Genomic DNA, 12,176 nt, shown 5'->3' on the forward strand with positions numbered 1-12,176 from the left:
CACTATTATTCTACAATTTAGAAAATAATACAAATAAAGAAAAACCTTTGAATGAGTAGGTATATTCTAATGCATCAAATTTGAGCTAAGAATACGTTTTATATGATGGAATCACAAAATGAAGCACCTGATAAAGGAACACATTTCAAACATCCACAATATATCACAATATAGCATTTCCAATTGTAAAATACTAAGGGAAAATCTTACATTTAGAAAGGTATTGTGAGATCAACAAAATGCACACTTTACAATTGCGAAGGTGTGATTTTTCATTGTTAAAACCCTTTCACAAAGGCTCATTGTTACAATACTTTGTTCTTTTGAGAGACCCGTGTCCCTGGACATGTGGACAGACCTCAGTGCTCTATGGCCCTCTATTCCATGTTGCTGAGTCAGGGGTTAGTACAATGGGGTTCACAGGTATAAAAAGAAAGGTTTTAAACCAGTAGGATAACAGTTCCCCAGCAAGAGCAGCAGCAGCACAGAGAGACAAAATGACCTCCACCGGCATGAACATGAACAGCAGAGTAAGTATTATATTTAGCGTATTTATTCATAGAAATGTTCCTAGTTTGTTACACTGAGTGCACTTTAGTACTCTAGTGTCAGAGCACAAGGCAACCCTAATCCCAAAAAGCTGATTGTCAGTGGGATTGGGCAAGGCCCAACATGTAGCAATGTGTTTTTGTATGTTTGAATGGTGAATAGAAATGATTCTTGCTTATTTTCAGATCACCTTCTACGAGGACAGGAACTTCCAGGGTCGTTCCTATGAGTGCAGCAGCGACTGCCCTGACATGTCCTCCTACCTGAGCCGCTGCCAGTCCTGCAGGGTTGAGAGTGGCTGCTTCATGGTTTACGACCGCTCCAACTACATGGGAAACCAGTGGTTCATGAAGAGGGGAGAGTATTCTGACTTCCAGCGCATGATGGGAATGACCGACATCAGGTCCTGCCGCATGATCCCCATGGTAAGCCTACTAACACACAGATTTGTTAGTTACCGCGTAGTCTTCTTTGTTGTTGTACAACATACACCTATGGCCATTAGTCAGTATGACTACAATCTTCTATACATGCGTGATACATTTAACATTACAGTTCACAATTTCTCCCTAAAACATGTTGTTCATCATGTTACAGCACAGAGGTTCTTTCAGGATGAGGATCTACGAGAGGGAGAACTTTGGAGGTCAGATGCACGAGATGATGGACGACTGTGACAGCATCATGGATCGTTACCGCATGAACAACTGCATGTCCTGCAACGTTATGGACGGCCACTGGCTCATGTATGAGCAGCCCCAGTACAGAGGCAGGATGATGTACATGAGGCCTGGAGAGTACAGAAACTTTAACCAGATGGGCATGGGCATGAGGTTCATGAGCATGAGACGTATCAACGAGTCATGTTATTAGATATAGCTTTTACTGATGTAAATACGAGAAGCCAGTGAATAAAAACATTGAAAAAAAGGACATCTTGCAAATGGCTTTTTTACAGTTAACCTGAACCCATGTCATTTAGGTCAACATGTAGCACATTCCTAAGCCATTCTCAACAATTAAATATTTTTGCAGTTTTTCTCAACTGCTAAAACACCATTTCTGAAACCTTGCTCCATTTCCTGAAAACATTAAACACAAAACCTCATCTTCAAGCACTATTTACATAACCTCTGACTCCTCTTGCAAAATGAAACATTCGCCTCAAAACAGTTTTACCTGTGTTCAAAATCAAACACGGCTCTCAAATCATAAACAAAGTGATCAAAACGATATACACTCTCAAGCAGTCAGTAAACAATACACCGCAAAATAGAAAACACATTGTTCAAAACATACAATTCTCAGGGAGAAGTACATTTTTAATCTAAAAAAAGATTCTAATTTTTCCATCATTGTCTTTTGATGAACGAAAATATGTTCTATCATAATAGCTCAAAATTGTTCAGAAATTACTACTCTGCTTTGCTCTTTACAATTTTGTTTTTCCTCTTCCTCTTTCTCTTTCTTGCCCTCCACCTCCCCCATGTCCTCTCACATGGTTTCTTCTATCTATTCTCAGACTTTCTCCTTCCCACCTTCAACAACCTGTTTGCTCTCTGAACTGGTTTATATTGGTTGTGTCGCATCATTTGAAACAGGTTAAAACAATTTTGAGTGGTTGTGTTCAAACAATGACATATGTTCTCTATTTGTATTTGATTGTTGCCACTTGTGTTTACAGGTATGGATGACATGTGCATTAGAGTGCGAAAGAGAATGTGAGAATTTGAGAAAGAGAATGTGTTTAGAGTTTTGCTGAAAAGTCTTAGTGAGATCTGCAAATTGTGTTTTACCATGTGAAATGGTTTAAGGTATTGACAACAGACTGCATAATTAGCTAAATGAGTCCAGGCAACTGAGAACTTTGTTCAGCCAATGGATTTTAGTGTTTTAGCAATTGAGAAAAGCTGTAATACCATTATCATCTCAAAGAATATAAATGTAATTTGACAAAGATAATTAACATAATCTACTCAACATGGCAGATTCTAAACCAAACTGAGAGGAAAGACATTTACATATTTTGCATAAACCCAAAAACGGACTCAGCACCCTGTTCCAGAAATTCCAACTTTGAATAGAAAACGTATGCTGTTAAATAAGCAATATTTAAATAGCAAATTGGACAATATTACCTAGTGTTGATTTTCAGTGTTACATTTCTAGTGTTGTTTCAGGTGTTAAATTAACTCTATAAGTGTTAAATTAACACTCAGTGGTGTAAAATAACCCCAGTGTTGGTGTTAATAACCAATGTTGAGTGTGAGAGTGATTGTGTCAGTTTTACTATGCGGAGAGTAATACATTACAATTAAAACCACAGCCCCATCATTATCAGAATTCCCAGCATGCTCTACTGCAAGTAGACATTTTTAGGATGGTTTTTAATATCTGTGTTTTTGCATGTACATTGATTGATTGATTAATCTTTTGCAAAGCACAGATAAAAAACATTCATTTTTCAAAACGAATACACTCAGTTAGTTCAATTTATTGCACCCGTTACTGAAATGGTTGTTCCAGTTTAAATTGTTTATGTAGTGCCATCGTGTTGTTCCTAATTCTGTCAGTTGTTCTGAAAGCAAGTTGCAGGTGAATACAATTCCAACTGTTGGATGTCCTGTCTCTGCCTGGATTCCAACAGGAATTTCACTTTGCAAAGTGTCTTGTAAAAGTCACTGTTTAAGACCTTATGATTTATTTTATATTATTGTCCTAAAGAGTTTCTTGAATATATTCCCAGGAACTCACTAGATGAAGTCCTTAAACCTGCAGCTGATTGAATTCAATAAGCATGTCTCTGTCCCTAACAAATACAGTCCTGGGTGGTACAATTCTCTTCAAAACGCCAAGGCACACTGGCAATTTATATTGGAGGCGTGGCTTTGTATGGGTGTGGTTTTCAATTAGTTTATTTTGGCCACCCGCGAGTAGAATTGTTGTATCAGTTGAACTAGTATATGGTTATGTTGAGGCTGTTACCTGTTAGTCCTGTAGTCTTGATCAATGCTTATATAAGTGGATGTTTAAAGGCTTATAAAATTAGTGACCTTGTCAAGAAATATAGACCTTTTTGTGTAACGGTTAAAAAAATTATATATGAAGTGTTGTTGTGTAACAATACAAGTGTTAATTTCCTAACTTGGACAAGGTGTAACAGTGTCAGCACTAAGCACAGTGTCAAGAAACTAGCAGACACTGAGACCTGTGCACCTCTGCATTACATGAATATGAGTAGTGGTGGTGAAGGGAGCCTTGTATGCAGTCAAACATCATGTCCTGGATCAGTGTCTTCAGTCAGTGGCCTGGAGCCATGTCAGGGTCAAAGGTCAATCTGTGTGGAAACGGAGGGTTGGGATAGGGTCAGGCTGTGTGGTGATATCAGTGGGCAAGAGCCTGAAGTGGATCGATATCTTGAGAGATAGAGTTGTTGGGGTCTCTTTTCATGACAGGCAATATAGATGTCTGTGTGTTTTCTTAACAGGTTTAATAGGTGCAGATGGGACCAAGGAAGAAGGTCAGGCTTACATGTAATCCATCAAATAAACGCACTGAGTCAAAGATTCTGTAAAGTTATGAGGATTTGCCCTTGATGCTGATAAGGACCTATGTTAGTTATACTTCAATGCAGACTGAGACAATGCCAGCACGATGAATGATACACTACATGGCCAGAAGTATGTGGACACCTTTTTAAATTAGTGGATTTGGTTATTTCAGTCACACCCGTTGCTGACAGGGGCATAAAATCGAGTACACAGCCAGGCAATATCTATAGACAAACATTAGCAGTGTAATGGCCTGAAGGGCTCAGTGACTTTCAACGTGGCACCCTCATAGTATGGCATCTTTCCAACAAGTCAGTAAGTTAAATTTCTGCACTGCTAGAGCTGCCCCGGTCAACTGTAAGTGCAGTTATTGTAAAATGGCAGTGGTGTGAAAGTACCCAATTGTCATACTTGAGTAAAATTATAGAAACCTTAATAGAAAGTTACTCAAGTAAATTGCTATATTGTATTTACTTCGCCACCATGGCCTTTTTTTTTGCCTTTACCTCCCTTATCTCACCTCATTTGCTCACATTGTATATAGACTTATTTTTCTACTGTATTATTGACTGTATGTTTGTTTTACTCCATGTGTAACTCTGTGTTGTTGTATGTGTCGAACTGCTTTGCTTTATCTTGGCCAGGTCGCAATTGTAAATGAGAACTTGTTCTCAACTTGCCTACCTGGTTAAATAAAGGTGAAATTAGAAAATACAAAAATAAAAAATTATTCTCGTGTGTCTGAATGGAAGCAAGACCCCCCAGCAACTTTCTAACGTCTAGCACCAAGCCTTCTTAGAAGAGTGGAGGCTGTTGTAGCAGCAAAGGGGGACCAACTCCATATTAAAGCCCATGATTTTGGAATGAGATGTTCAACGAGCAGGTATCCACATACTTTTTACCATGTGGTGTATAATGTTACTGTACACGTATAAGATACATGTATTTATTAAGTTCATTTGATAATCAACCAAGTGGGTGTGGAACAACCCATGCTATAAATCAAATCTACAATCTAAAGTGTGGTACTGTGTATTCTAGGGCACGGCTTGAAACACAACCTAGACATCAAGGTACATTTTCCCATGCTCCACTGCCTCTGGAAGATGAGCAAAAATACTGCATGTGGAGGTGACAATTCATTTGTATCATGTAATATTATATATTACATTCCATACCATATAATATAATTAAGCAATAAGGCCTGAGGAGGTGTGGTATATGGCCAATATAACACGGCCAAGGGCTGTTCTTAGCCGGGGTATATTGGCCATATATCACAAACCCCTGAGGTGCTTTATTGCTATTATAAACTGGTTACCAACGTAATTAGAGCAGTAAAAATACATGTTTTGTACCCATGGTATACGGATTGATATACCATGGCTGTCAGCCTATCAGCATTCAGGGCTCGAACCTCCCTGTTTATATGATATACCATATAAAAATATATATTATATACCATATAATATAATATACACTGCTCAAAAAAATAAAGGGAACACTAAAATAACACATCCTAGATCTGAATGAATGAAATATTCTTATTAAATACTTTTTTCTTTACATAGTTGAATGTGCTGACAACAAAATCACACAAAAATTATTAATGGAAATCAAATGTATCAACCCATGGAGGTCTGGATTTGGAGTCACGCTCAAAATTAAAGTGGAAAACCACACTACAGGCTGATCTAACTTTGATGTAATGTCCTTAAAACAAGTCAAAATTAGGCTCAGTAGTGTATGAGTGTCCTCCGCGTGCCTATATGACCTCCCTACAACGCCTGGGCATGCTCCTGGTGAGGTGGCGGATGGTCTCCTGAGGGATCTCCTCCCAGACCTGGACTAAAGCATCCGCCAACTCCTGGACAGTCTGTGGTGCAACGTGGCGTTGGTGGATGGAGCGAGACATGATGTCCAAGATGTGCTCAATTGAATTCAGGTCTGAGGAACGGGCGGGCCAGTCCATAGCATCAATGTCTTCCTCTTACAGGAACTGCTGACACACTCCAGCCACATGAGGTCTAGCATTGTCTTGCATTAGGAGGAACCCAGGGCCAACCGCACCAGCACAAGGGGTCTGGGGATCTCATCTCGGTACCTAATGGCAGCCAGGCTTCTTCTGGCGAGCACATGGAGGGCTGTGCGGCCCCCCAAAGAAATTCCACCCCACACCATGACTGACCCACCGCCAAACCGGTCATGCTGGAGGATGTTGCAGGCAGCAAAACGTTCTCCACGGCGTCTCCAGACTGTCACATGTGCTCAGTGTGAACCTGCTTTCATCTGTGAAGAGCACAGGGCGCCAGTGGCGAATTTGCCAATCTTGGTGTTCTCTGGCAAATGAAAAACGTCCTGCACAGTGTTGGGCTGTAAGCACAACCCCCACCTGTGGACGTCGGCCCCTCATACCACCCTCATGGAGTCTGTTTCTGACCGTTTGAGCAGACACATGCACATTTGTGGCCTGCTGGAGGTCATTTTGCAGGGCTCTGGCAGTGCTCCTCCTGCCTCTCCTTGCACAAAGGCGGAGGTAGCAGTCCTCCTGCTGGGTTGTTGCCCTCCTACGGGCTCCTCCACATCTCCTGATATACTGGCCTGTCTCCTGGTAGCGCCTCCATGCTCTGGACACTACGCTGACAGACACAGCAAACCTTCTTGCCACAGCTCGCAGTGATGTCCCATCCTGGATTAGCTGCTCTACCTGAGCCACTTGTGTGGGTTGTAGACTCCGTCTAATGATACCACTAGAGTGAAAGCACCACCAGCATTCAAAAGTGACCAAAACATCAGCCAGGAAGCATAGGAACTGAGAAGTGGTCTGGTCACCACCTGCAGAACCACTCCTTTATTGGGGGTGTCTTGCTAATTGCCTATCATTTCCACCTGTTGTCTATTCCATTTGCACAACAGCATGTGAAATGTATTGTCAATCAGTGTTGCTTCCTAAGTCGACAGTTTGATTTTACAGAAGTGTGATTGACTTGGAGTTACATTGTGTTGTTTAAGTGTTCCCTTTATTTTTTTGAGCAGTGTATATTATATACCATACAAAATAATATAGTATATACCATATAATATATACCATACAATATAGTATATACCATACCATATAATCCACCTCCATTTCTATTACTGCGACCTGACTGCAGGATTTATGCCCCACTCATCTGGGCCAGAGGAGGCGCTTTGGGAAGGAACAATTTCATCAGCCCAAGATGATTGATGAGGAAGGTAATGAATCTCCAGGGCAACAAGGCAGATACAGCCTTCCCCTCTCCCTCTCTGGGCCCTCAGCAGACTAGCTCTCTATTTTCTACCCTAACTCGTTCCTTAGCTTCTTCTCCTAGGCTAAAAAATGCTGGATTCCCAATGCAGTGTCCTTAGGTGATGAGGAAGATCAAATAAATATATATTTTTTCATATATCAGGATGACATAAATTGATGATTGGTAGAAGTAGTTCAATAATAGTTGACTTGTAATTATGCATATTTTTTTAGTGTTAGTACTTTACAAATTGCATTGCATTTTAGGTTGTCGAAGCTACACTACATGACCAAAAGTATGTGGACACCTGCTCGTCGAACATTTCATTCCAAAAAAAAATTATGTATTTTTTCCACCTTTATTTAACCAGGTAGGCTAGTTGAGAACAAGTTCTCATTTACAACTGCCACCTGGCCAAGAATAAAGCAAAGCAGTTCGACACATACAACAACACAGAGTTACACATGTAATAAACAAACAGGAAATAATACAGTTGAAATAATAATAAATAAATAGTAATACAGTTGAAAAAAAAGTCTATATACAGTGTGTGCAAATGAGGTAGCATAAGGGAGATAAGGCAATAAAGCAATAAATAGGCCATGGTGGCGACGTAATTGCAATATACCATTCACTGTCGTGAACAATGTGCAGAAGATGAATGTGGAAGTAGAGTTAGTGAAAAGGAGCTAGATAAATAAATACATCCAGTATGGGTATGAGGTAGTTGGAAGGGCTATTTACAGATGGGCTATGTACAGGTGCAGTGATCTGTGAGCTGCTCTGACAGCTGGTGCTTAAAGCTAGTGAGGGAGATATGAGTCTCCAGCTTCAGTGATTTTTGCAGTTTTTCCAGTCATTGGCAGCAGAGAACTGGAAGGAAAGGCGGCCAAAGGAGGAATTGGCTTTTGGGGTGACTAGTGAGATATACCTGCTGGAGCACGTGCTATGAGTGGGTGTTGCTATAGTGACCAGTAAGGCTGGGCTTTATCTAGCAGAGACTTGCAGATGACCTGGAGCCAGTGGGTTTGGCGACAGGTATGAAGCGAGGGCCAGCCAACGAGAGCGCACAGGTTGCAATGGTGGGTAGTATACGGGGCTTTGGTGACAAAACGGATGGCACTGTGATAGAATTTGTTGAGTAGAGTGTTGGAGGCTATTTTGTAAAAGACATCGCCGAAGTCGAGGATCGGTAGGATGGTCAGTTTTACGAGGGTATGTTTAGCAGCATGAGTGAAGGATGCTTTGTTGCGAACAGGAAGCAGATTCTAGATTTAAATTTGGATTGGAGATGCTTAATGTGATTCTGGAAGGAGTGTTTACAGTCTAACCAGACACCTAGGTATTTGTAGTTGTCCACATATTCTAAGTCAGAACCGTCCAAATGTCACGCCCTGACCTTAGAAAGCCGTTTTATTTCTCTATTTGGTTAGGTCAGGATGTGATTTGGGGTGGGCATTCTATGTTGTCTATTTCTTTGTTTTTGGCCGAGTATGGTTCCCAATCAGAGACAGCTGTCTATCGTTGTCTCTGATTGGGAATCATACTTAGGCAGCTCTTTTTCCCACTTTCTGTTGTGGGATCTTGTTTTTGTTAGTTGCTGGTTTAGAGCTACAATACTTTACGTGTCGTTTATCTTCATTGTTTTTTTTGTGTTCATTTAATAAATTCAAAATGTACCCAAGTCATAACACCAGAGCAGTGATGCTGGGCGGGTGGGCAGGTGCGGTCAGCGATCGGTTGAAGAGCATGCATTTAGTTTTACTTGCATTTAAGAGCAGTTGGAGGCAATGGAAGGAGAGTTGTATTGCATTGAAGCTTGTCTGGATGTTAGTTAACACAGTGTCCAAAGAAGGGCCAGAAGTATACAGAATGGTGTCGTCTGCGTAGAGGTGGATCAAAGAATCACCAGCAGCAAGAGCAACATCAATGTTGTATACAGAGAAGAGAGTCGGCCCAAGAATTGAACCCTGTGGCACCCCCATAGAGACTGCCAGAGGTCCAGACAACGGGCCCTCCGATTTGACACACTGAACTATATCAGAGAAGTAGTTGGTGAACCAGGCGAGGAAGTCATATGAGAAACCAAGGCTGTTTAGTCTGCCGATAAGAATGTGGTGATTGACAGAGTCGAAAGCCTTGGCCAGGTCGAGGAATACGGCTGCACAGTAATGTCTCTTATCGATGGCGGTTATGATGTCATTTAGGACCTTGAGAGTGGCTGAGGTGCACCCATGACCAGTTCTGAAACCAGATTGCATAGTGGAGAAGATACGGTGTTATTCAAAATGGTCGGTAATCTGTTTGTTAACTTGGCTTTCGAAACCTTAGAAAGGCAGGGTAGGATAAATATAGGTCTGTAGCAGTTTGGGTCTAGAGTGTCTCCCCCTTTGAAGAGGGGGATGATCGCGGCAGCTTTCCAATCTTTGGGAATCTCAGACGATACGAAAGAGATGTTGAACAGGCTAGTAATAGGGGTTGCAACAATTTTGGCAGACATTTTTTGAAATAGAGGATCCAGATTGTCTAGCCCGGCTGATTTGTAGGGATCCAGATTTTACAGCTCTTTCAGAACATCAGCTATCTGGATTTGGGTGTAGGAGCTATAACAGCCTCCACTCTTCTGTGAAGGCTTTCCACTAGATGTTGGAACGTTGCTGCTGGATCTTGCTTCCACTCAGCCTCAAGAACATTAGTGAGCTTGTCCACTGATGTTGCGTGATTAGGCTTGGCTCGCAGTTGGCGTTCCAATTCATCCCAAAAGTGTTTGATGGGGTTGAGGTCAGGGCTCTGTGCGGGCCAATCAAGTTCACCGCTCTCTACAAACCATTTCTGTATGGACCTCGCTTTGTGCACGGGGGCATTGTCATGCTGAAACAGGAAAGGTTGCCACAAACTGTTGCCACAAAGTTGGATGCCCAGAATCATCTATAATGTAATTTTATGCTGTAGGGTTAAGATTTCCCTTCACTGGAACAAAGGGGTTTAGTCTGAACCATGTAAAACATCCCCAGATCATTATTCCTCCTCCAACTAACTTTAATGTTGACACTATGCATTCAGGCAGGTAGCGTTCTCCTGGCATCCGCCAAACCCAGATTTGTCAGCCCGACTGCCAGATGGTGAGGAGTGATTCAGAGTCCAATGCCAGCGAACTTTACGCAACTCCAGACAATGCTTGGCATTTGCGCATGGTGATCTTATGCTTTTAAGCGACTGCTCGCCATGGAAACCCATTTCATGAAGCTCCCGACAAATAGTTATTGTGCTGATGTTGCTTCCAGAGGTAGTTTGGAACCCGGTAGTGAGTGTTGCAACCGAGGAGAGACGGTTTTTACCAGCTACGGGCTTCAGCACTCAGACGGTCCCACTCTGTGAGCTTGTGTGGTCTACCACTTAGCGGCTGAGCAGTTGTTGCTCCTAAACGTTTCCACTTCACAATAACAGAAATTCCAGTTGACCGAGGCAGCTCTAGCAGTGCAGAAATTGGACAAACTGACTTGTTGGAAAGATGGCATCCTATGGCGGGGCCATGTTGAAATTCACTGAGCTCTTCAGAAATGCCATTCTTCTGCCAATGTTTGCCTATGAAGATTACATGGCTGTGTGCTCGATTTTATACACTTGTGTGGCTGAAAATAGCCAAATCCACTAATTTGAAGGGGTGTCCACATACTTTTGTATACATAGTCTACTTGTAATATGATTTGTAGAACAATAAAATAGCAGGTGCCGTGCCATGTTTACAGCTGCATTTTGTTGGATTATTGAATGGCATCTACAATACTGTGAAACCTGTAAACTGTCACAGTGTATAAGATATGGCTGGAGCGAGGTGTTTGCCTCCAGCTCAAGCCAGATATTGATCGATAGAGCCAATCCCTGAGATGTGGTGGAGATGACAAGGTTTGAACAGGTGATGATGCCAACATTGCCTCAGGTTACTGGCTACTAAGAGACAAGATTACTAATATCCACGAGATGATTGATTTTCTTTTCCCACCTGCCCAGTATGAACTGTCACAGAATAACAACAGATAGTGAAATAATGAGAGTTTTTGTATGGACTATCTTAGTTCTGTTTTGTTCTGTACAGCAACAAATCGCACAACAGCAGTTATCTTTGTTTAATACTTAACCAACCATCTCTTTATGCACCTCACATCCTCACATGCCTAGAAGGCAGCTGTTCAATGATATATTTGATTATCATATTCTTCATGCTTGTTATACATCAATAATATATTCCAAGACTGCCACGTAAAATAGGAAATGGAAATAAGAATGAACAGATTTGCATTACTGTAGCAGAACACAGCTAAATGAGAAACGATTCCGAGACTAATTTTAAAATTTTCTTTGAAAATACTGCCATTGAGATGATAGGGCCATCTGTTTAGCCATGAGATACAGTATATAGCATCTGTGAAGTTGTATTCTCTAATGTAGCCCTGTTCATTCTCATAGAGCTCAGCGTTCAACAACATTGTCCCCTCCAAGCTCGTCACCAAGCTTAGGACTCTGGGTCTGAACACTTCCCTTTGCAACTGGATTGTCAAAGATTCCAACAACCCAAGCGATAGACATTTTCCTCTGCTGCCGCAAGGCAAGAGTTAGAAGTGTATCAAGTCTGTCTTTAACAGGCTCTTAAACAGCTTCAAATCCCAAGCATTACAACAGATAAATAACAAAACGCTGACTATCTGAGTTAACCTTGTATATTTTTTTACAGACATTTTTATTCAAGGGCACATAAAGAACATGTACCATACATGCACAACTTATCTTTACTGTCTTTGCTAAG

At 41.4% G+C, this 12,176-nt stretch overlaps 1 protein-coding gene across 1 annotated transcript; it reads left to right on the forward strand.

The window, feature by feature from the left end:
• Positions 1–414: 414 nt before the first annotated feature.
• On the forward strand, positions 415–1,608 carry LOC110521320 (gamma-crystallin M2). Its single transcript, XM_021598802.3, has 3 exons — positions 415–530; positions 735–974; positions 1,147–1,608. The coding sequence occupies exons 1-3, from the start codon at positions 498–500 to the stop codon at positions 1,420–1,422; spliced, it is 549 nt and encodes a 182-aa protein (XP_021454477.1). The 5' UTR covers positions 415–497; the 3' UTR covers positions 1,423–1,608.
• The last annotated feature ends 10,568 nt before the right edge of the window (positions 1,609–12,176 follow it).

The sequence above is a fragment of the Oncorhynchus mykiss genome, chromosome 4 (genome assembly GCF_057628025.1).
Source record: "Oncorhynchus mykiss isolate SJ-2025 chromosome 4, ASM5762802v1, whole genome shotgun sequence".
Taxonomy (NCBI): domain Eukaryota; kingdom Metazoa; phylum Chordata; class Actinopteri; order Salmoniformes; family Salmonidae; genus Oncorhynchus; species Oncorhynchus mykiss.

Bases quoted from the DNA above. Each gene is read 5' to 3' on its own strand.
- LOC110521320 (XM_021598802.3), top strand. From the start codon at position 498: ATGACCTCCACCGGCATGAACATGAACAGCAGA. The intron at 531-734 runs GTAAGTATTATA...GCTTATTTTCAG, and splicing joins GCATGAACATGAACAGCAGA to ATCACCTTCTACGAGGACAG. The intron at 975-1,146 runs GTAAGCCTACTA...ATCATGTTACAG, and splicing joins CCTGCCGCATGATCCCCATG to CACAGAGGTTCTTTCAGGAT.